General features: G+C 46.8%; 1 protein-coding gene across 1 annotated transcript in view; it reads right to left on the reverse strand.

Annotated features, from left to right (window-relative positions):
• Nucleotides 1–22,929, reverse strand: part of LOC306924932 (IgGFc-binding protein-like) — a 36,645-nt gene that overhangs the window by 8,989 nt on the left and 4,727 nt on the right. Inside the window, exons 4-27 of the mRNA XM_079503613.1 lie at nucleotides 22,170–22,834; nucleotides 19,565–19,998; nucleotides 19,058–19,221; nucleotides 17,190–17,366; nucleotides 15,295–15,520; nucleotides 14,512–14,757; nucleotides 14,185–14,286; nucleotides 12,812–12,959; nucleotides 12,508–12,622; nucleotides 12,019–12,217; nucleotides 11,224–11,360; nucleotides 9,368–9,539; nucleotides 8,958–9,055; nucleotides 8,234–8,364; nucleotides 7,034–7,203; nucleotides 6,571–6,791; nucleotides 5,631–5,822; nucleotides 4,924–5,112; nucleotides 3,666–4,102; nucleotides 2,879–3,000; nucleotides 1,914–1,931; nucleotides 1,499–1,677; nucleotides 428–566; nucleotides 63–245 (exon numbers count right to left, since the gene is read on the reverse strand). Of these exons, the coding sequence (XP_079359739.1) occupies nucleotides 63–245; nucleotides 428–566; nucleotides 1,499–1,677; nucleotides 1,914–1,931; nucleotides 2,879–3,000; nucleotides 3,666–4,102; nucleotides 4,924–5,112; nucleotides 5,631–5,822; nucleotides 6,571–6,791; nucleotides 7,034–7,203; nucleotides 8,234–8,364; nucleotides 8,958–9,055; nucleotides 9,368–9,539; nucleotides 11,224–11,360; nucleotides 12,019–12,217; nucleotides 12,508–12,622; nucleotides 12,812–12,959; nucleotides 14,185–14,286; nucleotides 14,512–14,757; nucleotides 15,295–15,520; nucleotides 17,190–17,366; nucleotides 19,058–19,221; nucleotides 19,565–19,998; nucleotides 22,170–22,834 (4,864 nt within the window). The remainder of the gene's footprint in view (nucleotides 1–62; nucleotides 246–427; nucleotides 567–1,498; nucleotides 1,678–1,913; nucleotides 1,932–2,878; nucleotides 3,001–3,665; nucleotides 4,103–4,923; nucleotides 5,113–5,630; nucleotides 5,823–6,570; nucleotides 6,792–7,033; nucleotides 7,204–8,233; nucleotides 8,365–8,957; nucleotides 9,056–9,367; nucleotides 9,540–11,223; nucleotides 11,361–12,018; nucleotides 12,218–12,507; nucleotides 12,623–12,811; nucleotides 12,960–14,184; nucleotides 14,287–14,511; nucleotides 14,758–15,294; nucleotides 15,521–17,189; nucleotides 17,367–19,057; nucleotides 19,222–19,564; nucleotides 19,999–22,169; nucleotides 22,835–22,929) is intronic.

Consider the following 22,929-nt stretch of genomic DNA (forward strand, 5'->3'; position numbering starts at 1 on the left):
GAACCACTAGTTTATATTATTATTAGTATTACTAAATTAGGTTGTGTAGTTAGTTTTATAACCTGTGGTGTTGACGAGGACGTAGGAGCAGGTTCCCTGGAAGGAGTAGCTCCACCCGTCGAAGGTGGAGTAGTGTGGGTCGCCGAAGCCGTAGCACACGGCCTTAGACTGGGCCACGCACACCGCCTCGCCCTCCTGGAGCTCACAGCGCTCCTTCTCACGACACTGCAGCTCCGCACAGGGGTCTGGAGCACACACACACACACACGCACACACAAACACACACACACACACACACGGTTTGGTACATGTTATTTATAGGCATCGACAGTTCACACCTGCACATAAGCAGTTGCGCTCGTGCTCGCACAGGAACGAACACACGGCCACGCGCACACACACGCACACGCACACAGTATATAATTACCTGTGGTGTAGCATCCTAGCGTCCCATCTTTCGCGCCACACTCCTCCCCCTTCTGGCAACCGTGTTCTTTGCAGCTGAAGCGACCAGACTGGCACTCACAGCTCTCTGAGCAGTCGTCCCGGAATACAGACACGCCTGACTGAGAGGACAATTAGATTAGATTCATGACAATACAGACACACCTTACTGAGAGGACAATTAGATTAGATTCATGACAATACAGACACACCTTACTGAGAGGACAATTAGATTAGATTCATGACAATACAGACACACCTTACTGAGAGGACAATTAGATTAGATTCATGACAATACAGACACACCTTACTGAGAGGACAATTAGATTAGATTCATGACAATACAGACACACCTGACTGAGAGGACAATTAGATTAGATTCATGACAATACAGACACACCTGACTGAGAGAACAATTGATTCATGACAATACAGACACACCTGACTGAGAGAACAATAGATTAGATTCATGACAATACAGACACACCTGACTGAGAGGACAATTAGATTAGATTCATGATAATACAGACACACCTGAATGAAAGAACAATAGATTCATGACAATACAGACACACCTGACTGAGAGAACAATAGATTAGATTCATGACAATACAGACACACCAGACACGATATTGTACCAGCTAGCAAGACCATAGAGATAACCATCATCTATCTACAATGGTAACTCCATTGCTACGTTGGAAATACTGTCCAGGGCCCACGAGTTCAATATTCAGAATACTTTAACTGATCAGATCATAATTATTTGGATTTTGGAGAGTTCAAAACAAACAAACCAACAAAAAAAAATCAGGATGGGGATCACTCCGATATCCGGTCAGATCGGGAAATCCAATCCAAGCTGTAATCTGGGAAGAACCTTCAAAATGGGTATAGTTCAAAACAAAAACGTACCATTTAATTCTCTCCTCATCGTTTAATTCGGCAGACGAGAGCTTTTGAACCAACTCATCCAAGTGACCTTTTAATTTCACTTGATCAACAATGATCACCTGCTGTCCTTCCACGTTACATAATGTGTGTTTGCCGTTACCTTGTAGTACAGTCCATCCACCATGCAGCCACAGTTCTCCATGGGAACGCAGCGTCCTCCGTCGAACGCCAGGCCTTCGTCACACTCGCAGCCCTCGTGGCGCGGAGGACAGCGGCCTGGACTCAGCAGGTAGGAGCAGGAGGAGCTGCAGGTGTCTGCACACAGCTCATAGTGACTGCCTGCTGGGCACTGCAGAGCTGCAATGACACACACACAGTACACAGCTCATAGTGACTGCCAGCTGGGCACTGCAGAGCTGCAATGGTACACACACAGTACACAGCTCATAGTGACTGCCCACTGGGCACCGCAGAGCTGCAATGACACACACACAGTACACAGCTCATAGTGACTGCCTGCAGGGCACTGCAGAGCTGCAATGGTACACACACAGTACACAGCTCATAGTGACTGCCCGCTGGGCAGGTCAGAGCTGCAATGACACACACACACAGTACACAGCTCATAGTGACTGCCCGCTGGGCAGGTCAGAGCTGCAATGACACACACACACAGTACACAGCTCATAGTGACTGCCCGCTGGGCAGGTCAGAGCTGCAATGACACACACACACAGTACACAGCTCATAGTGACTGCCCGCTGGGCAGGTCAGAGCTTCAATGACACACACACACAGTACACAGCTCATAGTGACTGCCCGCTGGGCAGGTCAGAGCTGCAATGACACACACACACACACACAGTACACAGCTCATAGTGACTGCCTGCAGGGCACCTGCAGAGCTGCAATGGTACACACACAGTACACAGCTCATAGTGAGTAGTGACTGCCCGCTGGGCAGGTCAGAGCTGCAATGACACACACAGTACACAGCTCATAGTGAGTAGTGACTGCCCGCTGGGCAGGTCAGAGCTGCAATGACACACACACACACACACACACGCACACAGTACACAGGTCATAGTGACTTCCCGCTGGGCAGGTCAGAGCTGCAATGACACACACAGTACACAGCTCATAGTGAGTAGTGACTGCCCGCTGGGCAGGTCAGAGCTGCAATGACACACACACACACGCACACAGTACACAGGTCATAGTGACTTCCCGCTGGGCAGGTCAGAGCTGCAATGACACACACACGCACACAGTACACAGGTCATAGTGACCACTCAATCTAAGGTTTGACCCAAAATAAATTGCAATTCGTTCAAGGTTTTTGTCACACCCGTGTGAAGTGAAGGGCGCTCTTATAATCGTACATAATCATGACATAACTTGTCGATTTGCTCATCCACATATGACGTGCATTCTCCATTAATTTGGCTGGGGAGGACCTCCTCGAAACCCCCTGGGGGGGTGGGGTTGCTCGGCACCACCGAGCATGCTGCAGTCATTCAACCAATGAGACAAGACTTACGGCAGAATTGGTCAGTCCTCCAGCGGGATACGTTGGCGCCGGCTGATTGACAGGAGAAGACATAGGCCTGGATGTGACGACACAGGATGTCAGATGACAGGATGTCACCTGTGGACATCTCCCTGGTGACATGAATAATAATAATGAATAATAATTCAAATAGAAAGGTGCAAAAGGTCCCCAAAACGTCATGTCTTGGGTTATGTCACAGACTTCACATGCCCGCATGAATACTTTTTTTTTTAGCGAGCACCGTTTTTGTGGCCTGAAAATCTAGGTGCGAAAGGCCGTGTAACAGCCTGAACGTTTATTATACAATCTACATGGAAAATATGTATACTTTTATTTTTTTCATTTCCCCAAATTCAAGTTAACTCTGAACTTGGTAGATGTGCTTTTGGCTTCTGTGGCCCTAATTAATACATGCAAACTACATTAAAATTGATCACATTGGTACGTGAGTCGTTTTAAAACCTTGGTGAGCATACAGACCCCCACAATATGCAACCGTTTTTAGATCGTTTTGAAATTGGTCTTAGCTTCTATTTGTAAACCTATGTAATTCACATGTATACCTTTTAGTTTTCCTTTTCCTGATCTTCTGATGTATTGTGTTTGTGATGTTTTTTTATGATATTGTATTAATCGACGACACTGAAAATGTGTTTGATTACTCAGTGTAATTTAGAGAATAAATAAAACTGAATGAATGAATGAATGAATGAATGAATGAATTTGGATTAATTTAATTTAATTTGTTTATTTCATATTTAGTTCTCCTCCTCACTTCACACAGGCATCGTAGCGGGGGGTAGGCGGTACGGCAGCGTGGCAGCCTGCAAACGGACCCTGGCCAGCTCTAATGACGTCACATTCCGGAGCCTTCTGTCCACTGGGTTCGGGACAGGCCGCGTCGCCACATCCCGTCTTACAGACCACGCCGGTCCGCACGACGGCCCAGGCCGCGGTGAACCGCCCCGGCGACGCGGGGCGCGTCTCGCCGGTCAAAACGAAGTCGTCCGAAGGTTTGTCGTTGTAGTTGCCACACAGGCCGCGCGGAGCGGTCCGATAGGTGGACGGCAGCTCCAGGACCACGCCCGCTATGGTGTCATAGGTCACCGTCAGGCCAAAGTCCGTTTCCACGACGATGTTGATGCCGTTCTGGTTAACGCGCACCTTCCCCTCACCCAATGAGAGAGGAAGGATGGCTCTGACGTCATCGACCTGTGACCACAAGAACACAAGAAGAACACACACAAACACACATAGAAAGTTAGCTTCCGCGTTGGCCCACCCAGGTGTTTTGAGGGGCGCTATAGCCCCTTCCAACTTCCAAAATTACGTCATATGGCAGTTCAATTTTCAATCCAATTCAATTGTATTAAAGCGTCAAATCACAAGAAGTTGTCTCAAGACACTTTACATATAGAGCAGAAAACCGACAAAGATCCCACCCAGAGCAAGCAATAGAGCGTCGCAGTCCCGCCCCCTACCATGGCCCAGGAAATGATTCTCCGTTCATTTTCCTCATAGACATTTCAGAAAGTATTTATTTAAAGACGTTTACGCCGCGGACAAAGCCAACTCGAGTCGTGACAAATCATGACAACAAACACAATTTTTTGGGCCGAACAAATAATTAGAAAGAAGAAAAAAATGGCAGGTTACAACACTTTTTTTGTTGTTTTTCTTCTTTGTAATTATTTGTTTGGTCCAAAATATTGTTTGTGTTGTCATGAGTTGTCACGACTCGAGTTGGCTTTGTCCGCGGCGTAACCGTCTTTAAATAAATACTTTTTGAAATGTCTATGGGAAAAATGCATTGGGATTCATTTCCTGGGCCATGGTAGGGGGCGGGACTGCGACGCTCTATATTGTGACAGTGTGGTAATGAAAAACTCATTACACACGTGTACAGTCAATGGTCAATGGTCAGTCTATGGACTTTTAATGCTTGTTTAGAGTACGATGTGAGTGAGGCGCCCCTCAACTTCACGCAAGTGCGATCTTTTAAAAAAAAACTATCCGAACGAACATGCGTATACCTTGATCTCCCAGAGAACACCGGTGTCCATGACGATCTCATAGTCGTGGGCCTGGATCTCCACGGAGCGCGTGACACCGCCGTCCTTGGCGACATGTTGTCGTAGCAACACAGAGAAGGCCGTCAGTACTCCATTGTCCTCCGCCACCTCCGACAGGGTGAAGATACAGTCTCCCCAAAGAGGATAATCCTAGAGAGGAGAGATCATTCCTTCATAATTATCTAGATAAAACAAAACAAAAAAGACTTAAAAGTATTTCACCATTGTGTAACGAATATCGAATATATGAAAGTTTCACTTTTTTGCATTACATTCCAAAAATACATTTCCACCATCCATTTCTTGGGATGCACTCGGTATACCCTATTGGCCTGAATATAAGATTTTCCAATGAAAATATCCTAAAAAAAACAGGGTCGTATTATAATCAGGGACTAGACTATTTTGTCATTCAATGTTCTTTTTTCACAAATGAGTCTTGAAAAATGGGAGTCGTCTTATAATCAGAGTTGTGTTATATTCGGGACAATACGGTAATAGCATTGTTGTTCATTCTACTGCGCAGTGCGCACGTGTGCGTGCGCGCGTGCGCGTGTGCGTGTGTGTGTGTGTGTGCGTGCGTGCGTGCGTGTGTGTGTGCGTGCCTGTGTGTGTGGTTAGGTTTGTTGTACAGTCTTAACTTCTTAAAGGATGCTTTTCCTATATACCTGTCCATCAAATGACGTCACTGTCCTGGCTCCGCCCACAGAGCAGGAATCTCTGCTCTCGGGAACACAGGTGGCCACGCCCTCTGACACGTCACACTTCTCATTGGCTGAACAGGTGAACGCATCACACTTCATCTGTCCATCGTCCAAGCACACACACCTGTTGCTGCAACCTCGTCCTGGATAGACCACCTGAGAGGAGAACGTATACTTTATATAACAATGTATTCAACTATTAATCATAATTATGTACTGTATGTATGTTGGGTAGGAACTAAGAATGGTGGTCCCTTATTGGCTGTTGATGGTGATGTAACTAAGGTACGTCTCAAGGTTGGTATAAGGTCAATAACGGGTCTAAAGGATTTGGAGCAGCAGTTGTAATATACATTAGTTAGTAGCAGTACTTGCGCGCTCTGCTTGCGCACAAGTAGGCCATGTATCATTATCATTTGCATCATTTGCATCTGCTGCAAAAGATACAAAGATGCAAAGCCCACAAATAAGTTAAACTGGCTTCAACTTTCAGATTGTTGAATCTTTTCATCTGCCCGTGTGAACGCACAAGTGTAGCTAATTGCACTATTGGTTCAAGATTGTACTTTATTGTTACATCTTGTGTACAGGTATACATAAGAGTATAAAACGTATATTGGTTTGGCTTCCTTCAGACAATGAAGGCAGCAGCATAGATAATAACAAACAGCAGGATAATGATACAAAAAATGTAAAAAGATTTAAAGAAAGGAAGGAGAGTGCAAAAAAAAGTGCAAAGAGAGAATAAAAAGACGTCATCAAATGTACATGTGCATATAATCTTGAGCTAGCGTTACATTAGCCTAAGTGACTATTTGCCTTGTTGTTTGTTGATTCTAGTTCATGGTTAGGCATATACTACTAATTAAGTACTACTAGGCCTACTACTACTACTACTACCTACCTGTCCTTTGTGGTAGTACTGCCCTTCGTACTGACAGCCACACTCTGCCACTGGAACGCACGTGTTGTCACTGAGCACAAAGCCATCCTCACAGACGCAGCCTTCAGTGCAGACGCCTGCCTCCTCCTCCTCACAGGCTGGAGGAGAAACCAGACCACTGCACGTCTGGGGACAAGGAGCGGCACACGTCTCATAGTGACTGTTGGGACCACAGGATGGAGCTGAGAGAGAGAGAGAAAGAGAGAGAGAGAGAGAGAGAGAGAGAGAGAGAGAGAGAGAGACATGCGCGCACGCACACATAATTAGAGATAGAGTGAAAGAAACAACAACAACAAAAAGAGAGAAGGGATATAGGAGAGAGAGACAGAAGGAGAGACAGGTTAATCGAATAACGGGCCATGTGAATTTGTGTGTGTGTGCGTGCGCGAGTGTGCATGTGTGTGCACGTGTGTGTGTCTCTTACGACAGAAATCTTTAGTCCTCCATGTCTCCACGGTAGCTCCCGCCTCCTGGCAGGCGGTGCTGAAAGCTGATAGGCTACCACACAGGGCAGAGGTGTGGCCTTTGTACGCGCACATGTCATAAACACAGTCGTGGAGGAACTCTGTGTGGTCCAATTTGGCGTGACATTGTCTGGAGGGAGGGAGAGAGAGAGAGAGACAGAGACAGAGAGACAGAGAGAGAGAGAGAGACAGAGACAGAGACAGAGACATGGAGACAGAGAGATTTACAAATGTCTTCCCATACACTAAAGGGCCTTTCAAACGTGGAGCGATATAACGCGCCTATAGTTAATTTTCAATGAGACCTGCGCTTTTGCTCAGAGAAGTCGCGGTGCGTGAGCGCGGTCCCGTGAATTTGTTGCACGTGAGCTCGTTACGTGCACACGGCCGCAACTCACCAGACCTGGATTCTGTTTAGCTTCTTTTTTTTTTACGCTTGCGTTGTTGCGCCCCTCTTGAGCAGACCTGGAGGAGACCTGTGTTGATCCAGGCAACAACGCCTGCGTTCCTCGCTTCATGTTTGAAAGGCCCTTAATAGTGGGGGTCGCTGCTTCGTCTCTCTCTCTCAGCTAAGGGTTCCTTCACCTGAAAAAACGCTAAAGATGCCCGCGGGACTGCTGATAAGTCCCACATCCCGTTAGTCCCGCCTACGTGGCCGGTTAAGACTGAGGTTAGGGTTAACGACCTACGTGGCCGGTTAAGACTGAGGTTAGGGTTAGTGACCTACGTGGCCGGTTAAGACTGACGTTAGGGTTAACGACCTACGTGGCCGGTTAAGACTGAGGTTAGGGTTAACGACCTACGTGGCCGGTTAAGACTGAGGTTAGGGTTAACGACCTACGTGGCCGGTTAAGACTGAGGTTAGGGTTAACGACCTACGTGGCCGACTGAGGCTATAGGGTTTGGGATAATTAGTTAGTAATCGGTCAAACAAAAACGGGAGGTCGGAAAAATGGCGTGTTACCAAAGTTGCCTGCAGTCTATAGCTGGCACTAGGCTATCGCCACCAGGCACCATGACACATTGACACACATCTTGCAAACAAATGTTTCCTATACAAAACCAATGTACTATAGGAGGATATATTAGGACTGGTTTGGCCTCCTTTACAAATCTGTTGTTTGTGTGTTTCTGAAAATATCACAGGTGTGATCACGTACTTAAACGGTCCTTTCTGGTCTGAGATGATGCCACAGAACGGGCTCTTCTGGTAGAGCACACTTAATGCAGGTGCACACTCGGGGCATTTCCCACCAGGACAGTCACTGGTACAGCCAAGACCCCCACCTGCCTGCCAAAATACACACGCAGACAGCGCAATAAAACATTATGCGATCGCACGCACGCACACACTAGGGCTTTAACCCATTTTGACCTGAGATCAGATTCTAAAAATGTCTTCTACATCCTGACAGTTTTCTGAAAAAGCTATGTTTCTATGTCAGTCGTTCTTCTATTTTTCAAAAATAGCTAAAGCATAACATAATGCTAACACCAAAAGGGGTTCCCGCCCAAAATGGGCTTTAAGCAACTAGTCGACTATTCAACTATAGTCGACTATAAGTCCACTAGTCGACCTTGTTGGTACTAGTTGACTAGTTGATAAGGAGATTTTTCCCCCCGTTTTTGTAGGCCTCAAGATCAGCTACATTATAGTTATACCAATGTACACAGCTTTTAAATGTACAAGTATTATATAAAAAAAAAGAAAAAGTCGACTAGTCGACTAGTAAACTAGGCAACTAGTAAAAATCACTAGAAGTGAAAGTCCTAGCACACGCACACGCACACGCACACACACACACAATGTAACATAACATAATTATGTGTAGATAATTCATACAGTCATCCATTCATACCTTCATCCCTGCCTGCATGTCTTACCTTCCAGCTGTGTCCAAAGGTGTTGGGGCTTTTGTCCTGGGAGCCGTCGGGTTTCCGGAAGTCATCTTTAGCCTTTTTATTATAGTTCCCACACAGCCCTGCCAGGAACAAGAAGGTCTACATTATTTCTATATGTTCGTTTAGCGTCAGTCAAAAAATACAAAAAAAGAAACCAGCAGAATAAATGTACATATTTGACGTGATTTAAGACACACAGAACCAATACATTAAGATGGAGTCTGGGGATCTGACTATACTTATCTGAGGTTTGGACTTTAACTAACGCTTTAATCATACATTCCAATTCAATCAAGTTGAATGTTTTTCTTGAACACATGATGAACTGTACAACCAACCACAGCACTGTTCGATCGTGTAGTAAGTAAATTCCAACAAATTCCCAAACCTACCAGCTACAGCATTAGAATAAATGCTGGGTAGGGTCAGCCACACATTGCTTCTCCAGTTAAACTTCAGCGTCAAACCAAACGCAGTCTTCACGAAGCCAAAGTAACCACTTCGATGTATAGACAGCTCTTCAGTTGCCGTGGAGTAGGGAAGGTTGACTATCCGGCCGTTGACCTGAGAGGAAGAACCCGACAGAGACCCACGCTTGTAGTAAATGGTAAATGGTGCATTTATATAACGCCTTTATCCGATTCCAAGGCGCTTTACATTACATTCACCCATTCACACACACATTCATACACCGATGGCGGAGGAAACCATGCAAGACAAATGGTGCATTTTTATATATTTTATATCATTTTTATAAGGCACCAACCAGCACATCAGGAGCAATTAGGGGTTCATTATGTATACCTGGTTTTCAGCTTTGCACCACCCACAGCTGTTGTTGTATAGAGACACACGGGGACTACAAATTTCACGCCCCCAAATGAGACAGCGGCCCCACTTCAGGTCCGTTAGAATGGTATACTGCAGCTGTCAATGCAATCCCTACGAGAGGCATCATAAACTACCCTAATTTCACTGGTACATTACTGAGGCTGTAGCGATTTATTTTGTGTTCTAATAAAGTGTCCCATAAGTTTGATTTGTCCTTTTCAATGTCACGTACCTGTCATCTCAATATACAACCCACAATGTACTATAATGTACTCCATCAGTGTTTCAAAGGTGCTAGCATTGTAAATCTCAAGTTAAAGTGGTTGCACGGTATATACGTCATGCTCTTTCGCCTGAAAAGGAGTCAGCTGAGGTGGTTCGGGCATCTGGTTAGGATGCCTCTCGGGCGCCTCCCTAGGGAGGTCCTCGACGCACGTCCCACTGGGAGGAGACCCCCGGGGCAGACCAAGGCGCAGTTGGAGGAAATACATCGACTCACTGGCCTTGGAACGTCTCGGAATCCCCCAGGAGGAAGTCACTAATGTTGCTCTGGAGAGGGACGTCTGGAGCACTCTGGTGGAGCTGTTGCCCCCTCGACCTGACTACGGATAAGCGGTTGAAGATGGATGCTCGCATTCCTTGAGGTTTTCGATACCCAGATATATTTGTTGCGTTTCGTTTAAATAGGCTATGTATTTGTGGAAGATTATCCAAACAGCATCTTGCAAGACTAATTATTAATACTCACCTGGAGAGTTCCCTAGGTAGTTGAAAATGTCAGGATATGTCACTCCACCATTTAGCTAGGTTATTTTACCAACTATTCAGCCAAGTTAATTATACAAGTTGACAACGGTAAAACACACCGTCGGAGCTCCGCGGTAGGTAGAACATATAAGCCCTGTGACATGTTCAAAACATAGACAACATGAATCCCGGGATCGGGATTTATTATTGAGAATTCAACTCTTCAAAGTCGGCGCTCGTATAGCCTCGTAAAGGCAGTTGTCGTCCCTGCAGTACACCATTCTAACGGACCAGAAGTGGGGCCGCTGTCTCATTTGGGGGGTGTGGAATTTGTAGTCCCTGTGTGTCTCTATGATGATAAGGGAAGCGGCTGATTTTAGTGTGTCACTAAGGCGGTGTATTGCGATTGGGCCTTTTGACTCAACGGCCTTCAGGTTTCAGGAAAAAACCCAACAATACACAGGGAAGACATATTTGCACATTAGCCTATAACCAACCACACCTGGGGTCTATTAGAGTAAACTAATAACTCCATAGACAGTCACATACAGAACAGAAAAAGAACAAGACGACGGCACCCCATCTTTAAACACAGTGACGTAAATATACTGAATGTCGCATTGGATAAAAATGAGGGCATATAGCTAGATTAGAGGTACTAGATATTTACCATCACTCTATCCCGGTCGTCGCTGCTCATGCTGACGGTGTTGTTATACACAGTTATTGAGACAGACTTGGTGTACGACACGGCCTTGTTCCTCCCTCTGTTCTCGTTCTGGACCAACACCTGGAATGGAACCAGGTCTGCAAAACAATTACCAGGAAAACATATTTATGACATATTGTATTGAAAGTGTGTACAGTGTGTGTGTGTGGGGAATGTTTAATGTCTAACCTGGGGTTAGAGTTAGGCCTCACTCAGACCTTCGCAACAGATTGTTGTATAGCTGATGCATGAGACTTGTTTACTGATGCAAGCTCGCAATGCATTTCCAATGGGAGTCACATGGTTTGACACAACATTTTTGTTGTATGAGGGGGAGGGGGGCAGTCGAAACACAGCCGAAAGCCGCACAACAAAAATGTTGTCAAACCATGTGACTTCCATTGGAAATGCATTGGGGCGGCCATGACACTTACCCTTTGTTTACATCTAGCATCCAACAATGTTGTATGCTAGATGCGAAGGTGTGAGTGAGGCCTCAAGGTACCGTGATGACTCAATTAATATTACTGCTCTAATACAGATATTTGATCCTGACAGTTTGATGTCATCTGTGTTTACAGATAAGGCCTGTCACAATTATTACATAATTGCCTAATCGTCACATGACGTCATGCACGGGCCGCCCCCCGGGAATATTTACGATAACAATAAAGTGTGACATTATGTGACACTATAAATGTGTAATGGTGACAGCCATGGCCTTGTGGTGGTGTGGTTAAACCAAGAGTAGCAGACCTGGGTCAGAGCCCTTGACCAGCTGAGAGAACACGTAAGTACAGGTTCCCTGGAAGTCGAACCCACGACCGTCAAAGGTCCGGTAGTGAGGGTCTCCCTTGGCCTGGCACGTTGCAAAGGACTCTGGGTAGCAGTTCCTGACTCCGCGCTTCACGGCACAGCGCTCATTCTTCTTACAGGTGACTGACTTGCAAGTGACCTGAAGAGGAGAGTGCACGTTGACCAATTCATTCATAATCCCCTTTTTTATGCTCATGGATGGATTTACCAGGCAACAAGAACCTTTAGTGTTTTATTACATTTACTAGAACACATAATATGCGTTATACGCGCGCACACGCACACACACACACACACACATACACACACACACACACACACACACACACACACACACACACACACACACACACACACACACACACACACACACACACACACACACACACACACACACACACACACACACACACACACACACACCCCTACCTCTCCACGAACACAGCTACATTTGGAGCTGCAGCTGTTATCGGCCCAGAAGGTGGTTCCTGGTGGGTGGTACCTGCCCTCATGCTGACAGCCACAGCTGGACGTAGGTACACACCTGGAACACAGACGCACACGCACACACACTCCACTCAGCACCAGTCCCTCCACACAGAGGACTGTAGTGTGTACTTACTGGTCTCCACTCAGCACCAGTCCCTCCACACAGAGGGCTGTAGTGTGTACTTTACTGGTCTCCACTCAGCACCATGTCACTCCCACACAGAGGACTGTAGTGTGTACTTACTGGTCTCCACTCAGCACCAGTCCCTTGTCACACTGGCATCCCTCCACACAGGGGTCCGTACACTGCTTCTCACTGTCCACAGAGCCACAGGACGACGGACAGGCGGAGCCGCACGCCTCATAGTGACTGCCAGCGGGACAGGACAGGGCTGGCAGGAGAGAGAAAAAGACTCCATCATCATCTATTATTACATTTATGAGAACGAAGGCCAAGTCATAGACGGTGACATATGGGGAGCATGCGGAAGTACAGTTCACGCCTGGGCTTTCTGGCCATGATACGTCACTCACGTTCCCTCTGGGTCTTCAACCCAGCTGGGTGGGTGTGTGACTATACTGGCCAATCACAGCGTCTGTGGGTGTCTGTAGTACTCTCTCTGAATGAGAGAGATACTCTTTAAGAGTTTTAACTTGTCTTCAGTTCTATAAGCTGTAGAACTGAATTCACTCTAATTAACCAATACACAAGTAAGACGCGCGAACGCGGGAAGCGAACGCAGCTCGTAAATTGCAATAACAACAATTAGAATAAATTACGTACTTTAAGGTTTTTTTAAGTTCTCTCTTTTTGAAGTTTTTAAAGTTTTTTTTAAGTTAAGTTTTGTGTGTGTGTGTGTGTGTGTGTGTCTGTGTGTGTGTGTGTGTGTGTGTGTGTGTGTGTGTGTTTTTTGTGTGCGATACAGCTGCGCCCTCTGGTGGCGGGCGGGTGGTGTTACAGTGTGACACACAGACAGACACACAGACACACAGACATGTTCTGCTAGGTCTCATATTTAGTGCTCACTGCGTTCGCAATCACTGCGTTCGCAATCATTATTTTGCTATATATGATTCCATGCTTTCATAGAAAGAAAAAAAAACAATGACAGTCATTCTAATTAAAGTATAGTCACATTTTTCCTTTCAATAATTAGCCCTTCACTAAGTCCCACCCCAAAAAGCGATTGTCCAATGCCAATCCAAATAGTTTAGCAACGGTTGCTATGCAGGTCAAGCTTTCTTTGCTGCTAACGTGCCTATTGGACAAGGATGGATTGGGGAGGGACTTAGTGAAGGGCTAATTGAAAGGAAACACAACAGACTAGACTAGAGTGATAGGATATTTGCTATTGTGATATGGCATACAGTAAATGTTATATAAAAATATAAAGATCAGATCGGGAAAGATCGGTATCGGTATGTCTCAAAATCAAATGATCGGAATCAGATCGGGAGCGAAAAAACGTGATCGGGACATCCCGAGCTATAGGCTATAGGTTCGTGAGGTCCACCTCCCGGCCCGGTACCGAGTTGTTGCACCGCCGAAGTTGGTCGGTCTGTTCAGCAGTGAGCAGAACTGGCCGGGAGGGCGGAATGTTTTCCTGTTTGACTTACGACAGTTGGCAGCCGTCCTCCATTCTGGGTTGACTTTCACTCCCTCAGATAGACAGGCATCAGCGTAGCTCTTCAAGTTATCACAGAGGATTTTTCTGGCACCTAGACAGACAGACAGACAGTCTTAATGGGCTAAAGTCCTAATACAATATTTTTAAAAGTGAAGACAGCCGATCTCCATTTTTTCCTATTATTATTATTATTATTATTATTATTATTACTTTTATTATTTTTAATTAACGTTGCTTTATACTGTATATAGAACAAGTACACACAGAGGTGTTCTCTGCTAAGGTATTATGACGTATAGGTGCTCCAAGTTCCTACCTTTATTGATGCAGACGTCATAGACACAGTTGTCCAGGTACATTGCAGGCTCCACCGCATCGTGACAGGCTGAGAACGGTCCATCTTTCTGGGCCAGGACTCCACACAGGCTGGGTTTCTGGTAGTGAGTCCGCTGGCTGGGTGAACAGTAAGGACAGTGTCCCCCGCAGTTATCACTGCAGAAAGGGTTCGAGTCCTCCACCTTCCATGTCTGGATCATCTTCAGGACAGCAGATAAACGTTTTCCTGCAGGGGACAATTTACAATTTAGGCATTTAGCAGACGCTCTTAATCCAGAGCGATTTACAGTGAGCAAGAACACCACATGGTAAAGCCTACATCAAATACATGAAAAATAGTCATCAAGAATATATAAGCTATGCTCATAACAGTGGAATCTCTATATAATGAAAGTACCGTATGCGTATACACTATAGAGTGCTATTATGTCTACATAAAACGCTCTATCTAAGATTATGTTGAGCCTTTATTGCATACGCCTGTATACGGTCGTCGAGGCTTGGGCTAGTGCTACGGCAAGTGCTACGGGCTAAAATTGATGTGGTGGGTTTTCAGACCACGGCGGAAGATTGGGAGCAGTCTGCAGTCAACAGTCAAAACATGTATTTAATTTTACAGTCAGTCACCAATATAAAACATTTTTTTTAAAGATCTAATAAGGGGATAATAAGGGGACAAAACAAAGACAACATAAAGATGGCCAGAGAGGAGAATACTGGAGTTAGTGTGGCATGTATACGGAAATATACAAGATAATATTACCAGTGGGTTCAGACAGGTCATCTTTCCTGTCTCCGTTGTAGTTCCCGCAGAGGCCCCCTAGGTGGCGGTAGTAGGAGGAGGGCACGGTGATGTACAGCCTGGAGTTCCAGTCGTATTTGACGCGGAGGCTGAAGTCGGTGGTGAGAACGGCGTAGGAACCACTGCGCTTCACGGACACTTTACCACCCGACAGACTGACCGGCAGGTGCACCAGCTCACCATTCACCTGATCAAAGAGATAAGGACACTTTACCACCCGACAGACTGACCGGCAGGTGCACCAGCTCACCATTCACCTGATCAAAGAGATAAGGACACTTTACCACCCGACAGACTGACCGGCAGGTGCACCAGCTCACCATTCACCTGAAAGGCACCATTGTATTTATGATAACGTTATGTACCGACGACAGAACATGAGCGAAACAAAAGGAAATTAAAGTAACCACTGGAACCCGACAGTATACTATACTTAGTTGACCAGAGTATACCAAGGGGCCAGTGAGGCACTCCAACGTTGAAGCACTGGGCCCTAGTGGTAAGAGGAGGGACTACAGGCGGACCCGTGGATTCATGACCGGGAAACCCTGTGCAGTTGGGCTTTAACATTGAGTGCTCGGTTTCACTTCCGCATTTGACCACCAAAATTTGGTGGTCAAATGCGGAAGTAGACATTTTGAGACGGTCCTTCCGGGTGCTTCAACACGCCACTGAGCAACTTCCACTGACATGAATAGCGGAGGGGGCGGAGCTTCGCGCTAGATCAGTCTCTATCCTTTTATATACTCTATGGAGTATACCCAGAGGTCGATACGACACTAGGCCCCGTCCTTGCCCTCTACACTAAATATCTTAGAAGAAAATTGCCGATCTACGAGCTCACAACGTGTTGCGTTGCACCGCAATATGAACTTGTAGATCTGCTATTTTCAATTAGTGTTCACCTCGGTACAGGGTCACTACGTTTCAGATGGAGGTGCAGGTTAAGACACAAGCTACCTTTTCCTCCCAATACTTTCACGAGGATTTAGTATTCGGGCTGCAACTCGGAAGGCACTGAGTCGGCTCAAGCAAACTTCGCAAAGTTCGACAAGGCAACTTGCTCGCTATAGCTTGCTCGGTGGCTTTTCTAGTGGCTCAAGTTCGCTTGAGACGGCGCGCCTTCCTCGCTGTCTTAGCCTGGCTCCAGCCCTGAATCGCTAGCCACGCCCATTAAGAAAATATATGTTCTAGCGATTCAGGTCTGGAGTCTCTGCCTACGGCGGCGTTAGTGTCGTTCGGAAATCCGATCACAGCAGCTGATTGGCCATCAGCCCCGTCACTCGACAGCGTCAGACAACAAACATGGCTGCCCCCACTGCGGTGACTCACGACCGTATCAATCTGGCTATTAAATCGACGTATGATAAATAGTTTCTTTACAGAAACGACAGGTTTTATAAACATCATCCGACATATTTTACCGCTTTTGTTCACATGCTAGTAGCGCTCGTTGGCTGTGGTTTGTTTGGTTAGCAAACGGGTTAGCCATAGCCTCATGATTGACAACAACGTCATCTGCTTTCCTACTATTCTCATTGGTTGGTATGAACCAATCACCGAAGACTGCCGATTTGACAACGCCCATCCCATAAACTGCTGCCGTGGGGAGGGCTTTCAGTCTGAATAATGAAGTGAAACGAAATGAAAATTCAGACTGAGTGTCAGGCTATCGCTGTCTAGTAGCGGAGCGCTCCCTAACGAAGAAGCTCCCTAACGAAGAAGAGAAGAGAAGAGAAGAGAAGAGAAGAGAAGAGAAGAGAAGAGAAGAGAAGAGAAGAGAAGAGAAGAGAAGAGAAGAGAAGAGAAGAGAAGAGAAGAGAAGAGAAACAAATAACAGGAATACGTTATATTACCAGGACTTTCCCTCTGTGACTGTTGATGCTGATCGTCTGGTTGTAAACGCTGACGGTTACAGTCCTCACGAAAGACACTTGGCGGCTACCACGGTGATTGTTCTTGGTTGTCACGGTGAAGGGTGTCAGTCCAGCAGCCTGCTCGGTAACCGCTGTCATGGTGTAGGTACAGGTGCCCTGCAAATGAGCAAAATTTAAACTTTAAACTTTTTTTTGCCCTTGGCTCAAACTATTATAACAAAGCTATATCTCTGCCTTGAACAATCTACAGACAATTAATGAGGAATCGCTGTGAGAAGATTTGCAGTAAAGTGAATTGCTACAGAATCAAACTGCTCTGTGAAAGCAGTTTGCTCAGGGACCCTGCATGCTCTAACAGCTGGTATGGTGGCTAACAACTAGAGCTGTCCCCGACTACGGAGTGCCTCTACTGGAGGATAGATAGATCCATCTCCCAGGGGTCTAGTGCCTCTAGTGGAGGATAGATAGATCCATCTCCCAGGGGTCTAGTGCATCTAGTGGAGGATAGATTGATAGATCCATCTCCCAGGGTCTAGTGCCTCTAGTGGAGGATAGATAGATCTTAGAGTATATATGAATAGAGACGGCACCTGGATGAAACCCTGAGGCGAAATGGACATAGTGGCCTAATTTGATATTGCAGCGTGGGCCCAAACACATGAACGCGCTGGTCCGTTGACTATCATTGTGCACGTTCACGATGACACATGAACGCTGAAAGCCTGCAATGATAGTCAGCGGCAGCGCGTTCATGTGTTTGGGCCCAATCCATCCCAGAATGCACTCTGTTCCTACCCAGAATGCACAGTGAAATCGCCTCATGCGCTTTTGAGCAACTTAATGCAAGTGAATGGGAGGAGAACTCGGGTGCCGTCTCTATTCATATATACTCTAAGAGATAGATCCATCTCCCAGGGTCTAGTGCCTCTAGTGGAGGATAGATTGATAGATCCATCTCCCAGGGTCTAGTGCCTCTAGTGGAGGATAGATTGATAGATCCATCCCCCAGGGTCTAGTGCCTCTAGTGGAGGATAGATTGATAGATCCATCTCCCAGGGTCTAGTGCCTCTAGTGGAGGATAGATAGATCCATCTCCCAGGGTCTAGTGCCTCTAGTGGAGGATAGATTGATAGATCCATCTCCCAGGGTCTAGTGCCTCTAGTGGAGGATAGATAGATCCATCTCCCAGGGGTCTAGTGCCTCTAGTGGAGGATAGATTGATAGATCCATCTCCCAGGGTCTAGTGCCTCTAGTGGAGGATAGATTGATAGATCCATCTCCCAGGGGTCTAGTGCCTAATATTGCATGATAGATAGATGCCCTCCGATCATTAGATTTTGAGCATCTGTCGATACAGATTCTTCCCGATCCGATATTTATATTTTTGAGGAGCGCTAGCCCCTCCTATACACAGGTTTAATGTTTGTACTTAGTTCAATGTTTGTTTTGTAAACGCCATTGACAACGAAGGGAAAATGTACGTCATAATGTAACTCATTCATTGCATCATGTAGTCTCTTTATTGTTAATGGCGTTTAATGCTTGTGTTGGCACCGTTTGTTTTACATCACCATTACATCACCATATCAACATGAGTTAGACTTTAATATATTAGCGCCCCTCACTTCACACAGGTGTGATTTTTTTATAGAACACTTATGCCATATCACAATAGTAACAATATCCCTATAGCTCACATGATACCGCAATAAGCCACTCCAAGAATATAAAAAGGGTAAAAAAATCCTGCTAATTCAAGAAAGGAAAAAAAAACAATATCCAAAGGGTACGTTTTACATGTTTGTAACTGTGTATTCTGAGTTAGCAGCTATAGTTGTAGAGCCTACCTGGAAGTCGTAGTGTCGACCGTCAAAGGTCAGGTAGTGGGGATCGCCGGCCGCGCGGCACGTGGCAGTGGTCGTGTGTACGCACACTCCTTTCACACACTTCTCCTTCTCCTTACATGTCATTCCATCACAGGGGTCCACAGGGGGCGGAGGGGGAGGGACTCCTATGAGACACACGCGTGCACGCGCACACACACGATTTTAACAACATCAATTATATAAGATATGATGACTATATGCAAATATGTGTGAGCGTGCAGACACTCTTAATCCAGAGCGATTTACAAGTCAGTAAGCAGGAATAAAAGACATGGCAATACATCAAATACATAAAAATAGTCAATTTAGGCATTTATCAGACGCTCTTAATCCAGAGCGATTTACAGTAAGCAGGAACAAAAGACATGGTAATACATCAAATACATAAAAATAGTGAATAGGAGGACAGTGCGCGTGCATGTGCGTGTCTGTGTGTCTGCGTGCGTGCGCATGCGTGCACGCACATACCTTGTGCGCACACTCCGGCGGTGCCGTATCCGTACGATTTCCGCCCGCCGTAGACGTACACCGCCATGCGGGCGTCGCCCGCCACGGTCATGTGACCCCGGACCGTCCCCAGCGGCATGCTCGACCACACCCACTTCCTGTCAAACAGGAAGGCCGTCCACTTGGGCGAGCTGCAGCTCCCTCCGACGCACACCCGGACGCTGGCCGCCCCCTCTCTCTCGGACAGCACGAGGGCGCGGCTCGACATCCCGCGGCCCAGTGTCTCCACCGACCAATCGGTGGCCAGCTCGCAGGAGGGCGCCAGCACCATCAGGAAGGGGTCGTACGGTCGGTTGTTGCTGAGGAATAACACCATCACCTTCCTGTTGCTCCTGACCATCATGGGGTTCTTGTAGTTCACCTTCTCCACGACCTTCTCCCCGGCCTGCAACTTCCTGTGGACAGAGAGATTCCCCCGATAATAGGATGTCGTAATGCCGTCCGGAAGAAAGCACCTAAAGGTGGCCTTAAACTAGCCGATTTTTTCAATCTGAAATCTGATAGCACCACACACTACAGGATAATCGGAGCGGGGCAGAGCAAATATCAAACATTCTTGATGTTGATCGGGCCGATCCCGATCGCGCTTTGAGCGGTCGGGCACCCCCCGAGCGTCAAAAATGCCCGATTATCGGCTAGTGTAAGGTCACCTTTACTCAGGGGTGCCCAAAATGTAGGTCGTGATCTACCAGTATATCACAAAGGCTTTGCAGGTAGAGCACATGACATGCCCCTAAATATATATATACTGTAATTAAAAAAGAAAAGAGGCATCTATCTGCCACTTCAATTAAGGTGCCTTCATTGATTGATATCAAAACGGCCTGTCAGATCAAACCCACAATGCAAGATTTTGTTTTCAAGAGTGTTGCACACAAACAAAACAAAATAATACCAATTCCATTTCCCCCCTCTATTTCCCATTCCAAGTGCGTTTGTCTTATGTAACACCAGTACCGCTATTCTAAAGCCCATTCAGGTATAGAAACTATTTTCAGCAATATCAAAATGCGCTGGTCATTTTGAAAGTAGCTCTCAAGTCCAGAAAGTGTGGGCATCGCTCCATTATTGAGGTTTTTAATGTTTTTTTCTTCATAAATTCCAATGCTATTGAACACCCTTTACGTCTGTGCGTTTGTTAAAAAAACATATTGAACCAATGAAAAGTATTATAACTCCGTTTGAGCTGGATGTTCTGCTGAGTTTGGTGGTTTTCTTCCAGACAGAGATGTGTGCTGTAGGATAAATCATTTTTGATCAGTCCAATTTAAATCGATGGACGTGTTTATTTAAAGTGTAAATACTGTTTAAATCAGGGACGGATTACCCCCCACGAGGGCCCCAGGGCCAGTAATATGTTGGAGGGGCCCCAAATTTCACGCGTGTGTGCAAAATATTGTGTTTTTTGTGTTTTTAATCATCATTTTGACCTAAATATACTAAATCAACGGCCAATGAAGGGCCTCAAACCCATGCAGTACCCTGCGGTCCAATTTCCCAAAAGGTCCCCTGGGAGCCAAGGACCCCTGGGAGCCAAGGACCCCTGGGAGCCAAGGACCCCTGAGAGCCAAGGACCCCTGGGAGCCAAGGACCCCTGGGAGCCAAGGACCCCTGAGAGCCAAGGACCCCTGGGAGCCAAGGACCCCTGAGAGCCAAGGACCCCTGACAGCCAAGGACCCCTGAGAGCCAAGGATCCCTGGGAGCCAAGGACCCCTGGGAGCCAAGGACCCCTGAGAGCCAAGGACCCCTGAGAGCCAAGGACCCCTGGGAGCCAAGGACCCCTGGGAGCCAAGGACCCCTGAGAGCCAAGGACCCCTGGAAGCCAAGGACCCCTGGGAGCCAAGGACCCCTGGGAGCCAAGGACCCCTGGGAGCCAAGGACCCCTGAGAGCCAAGGACCCCTGGGAGCCAAGGACCCCTGAGAGCCAAGGACCCCTGGGCCACGGCCCCACTGGCCCAATGGCTAATTTGGCCCTGGTTTAAATAAAGCGAGAGTTATATTCCTAGCTGTCCACTGTTGAATCAAGAATCTCCATAAGAATAATTTGAGGAAAGTAGAAAGCCCATTCGAATAAAAACAAACAAATATAAAGTGAAAAACTAAGGTACAATCACTTAAAGATGGAGTGCCGTGATTTTTTTTATTTTTTACCTTTTCTGTTTTATGTGTCTATGTTAACATTACTCTAATAGATCCCCAGGTATGGTTATAATATTCAAATATGTCTTCCCTGTGTATCTTCCTGAAGGCTGAAAGCCTTGGAGTCAAAAAGCTCAATCGAAATACACAACTTTAGTGACATCATAACCCTAACCCCTTCCCCATTATCATACAACAACAGCTGTGGGCGAGGCTTCAGGTGTTCAGGTGGGTGGTGCTAAGGTGAAAACCAGGTATACTTAAGGGTGTGGCCACATCAAAACATAATTTGAACACATTCTGTACACCTTTTGAAAAAGTAGTAGTATAATCATAATCATAGTACCTGATCATGGTTTTTGTTGGGGGGGAAGGGGGTCACGGCACTCCATCTTTAAAGAATTAACTTTAACTCGTATAAACTAACCTTGTTATTATGTTTCTGTTGGTTCTGTGCACTGTGACCTCCGTGTTGTCGTCGGCAGCCACTATGATGGCATATTCACGGACGTGGCGGTCATGGCCCGTGCTGGGCACCAAGTACTCTTTACCCATTCTGCTGACCGGGGGAAGCTGCTCATACACATGTTCACAGTTCAACCCCATGGACAGGCACTGGTGGCCCCCCAAAACCGCCACCGGCTGTTGGGATCTGATCCGCGTCCCCGACAAGTCCTGGTTACCGCGCACGAGATACGTCTCGTACGGCGCCAAAGTGACGCTCTGCTCCTTCCCGCCGGACCAGGAAGCCCCTCCTCTCAGCTTGAGGCCGCGAGCGGGGGTGAAGGTGACCGTGTTGGAGCCGTTTCCGTTGATCACGGCCACCAGCTTGTCCATGTTTCTCGGGCCTTCTCCGGGAGTGAAGGCCACGTAGTCCACACCCAGCTGGGTGACGGGGGCGACCACCGTGCCGGCCGATGTCCTGGGCGCATGGTTGAACGCCACCACGGAAATGTCCGCACTGGACGAGACTCTGACCGCCGCGTTGGCCAAGGCGCCGCCGCGCACCAGCTGTGACTCGTACGGTAGGCATACCCATTTGGTTTGATGTGCAGATAACGTCAACTGTTTGGAGAACTCCAGGGAACCAACCTGCGGATGTATGAGCAGAAGACTTCTAAGTACGTGTATAGCATTACGCGGAAGCGGGGATTGAACCCGGGGCTCCCACTCGCCAGACCAACTCG

The sequence above is a fragment of the Electrona antarctica genome, assembly GCF_951216825.1.
Source record: "Electrona antarctica genome assembly, chromosome: 6".
Classification (NCBI taxonomy): domain Eukaryota; kingdom Metazoa; phylum Chordata; class Actinopteri; order Myctophiformes; family Myctophidae; genus Electrona; species Electrona antarctica.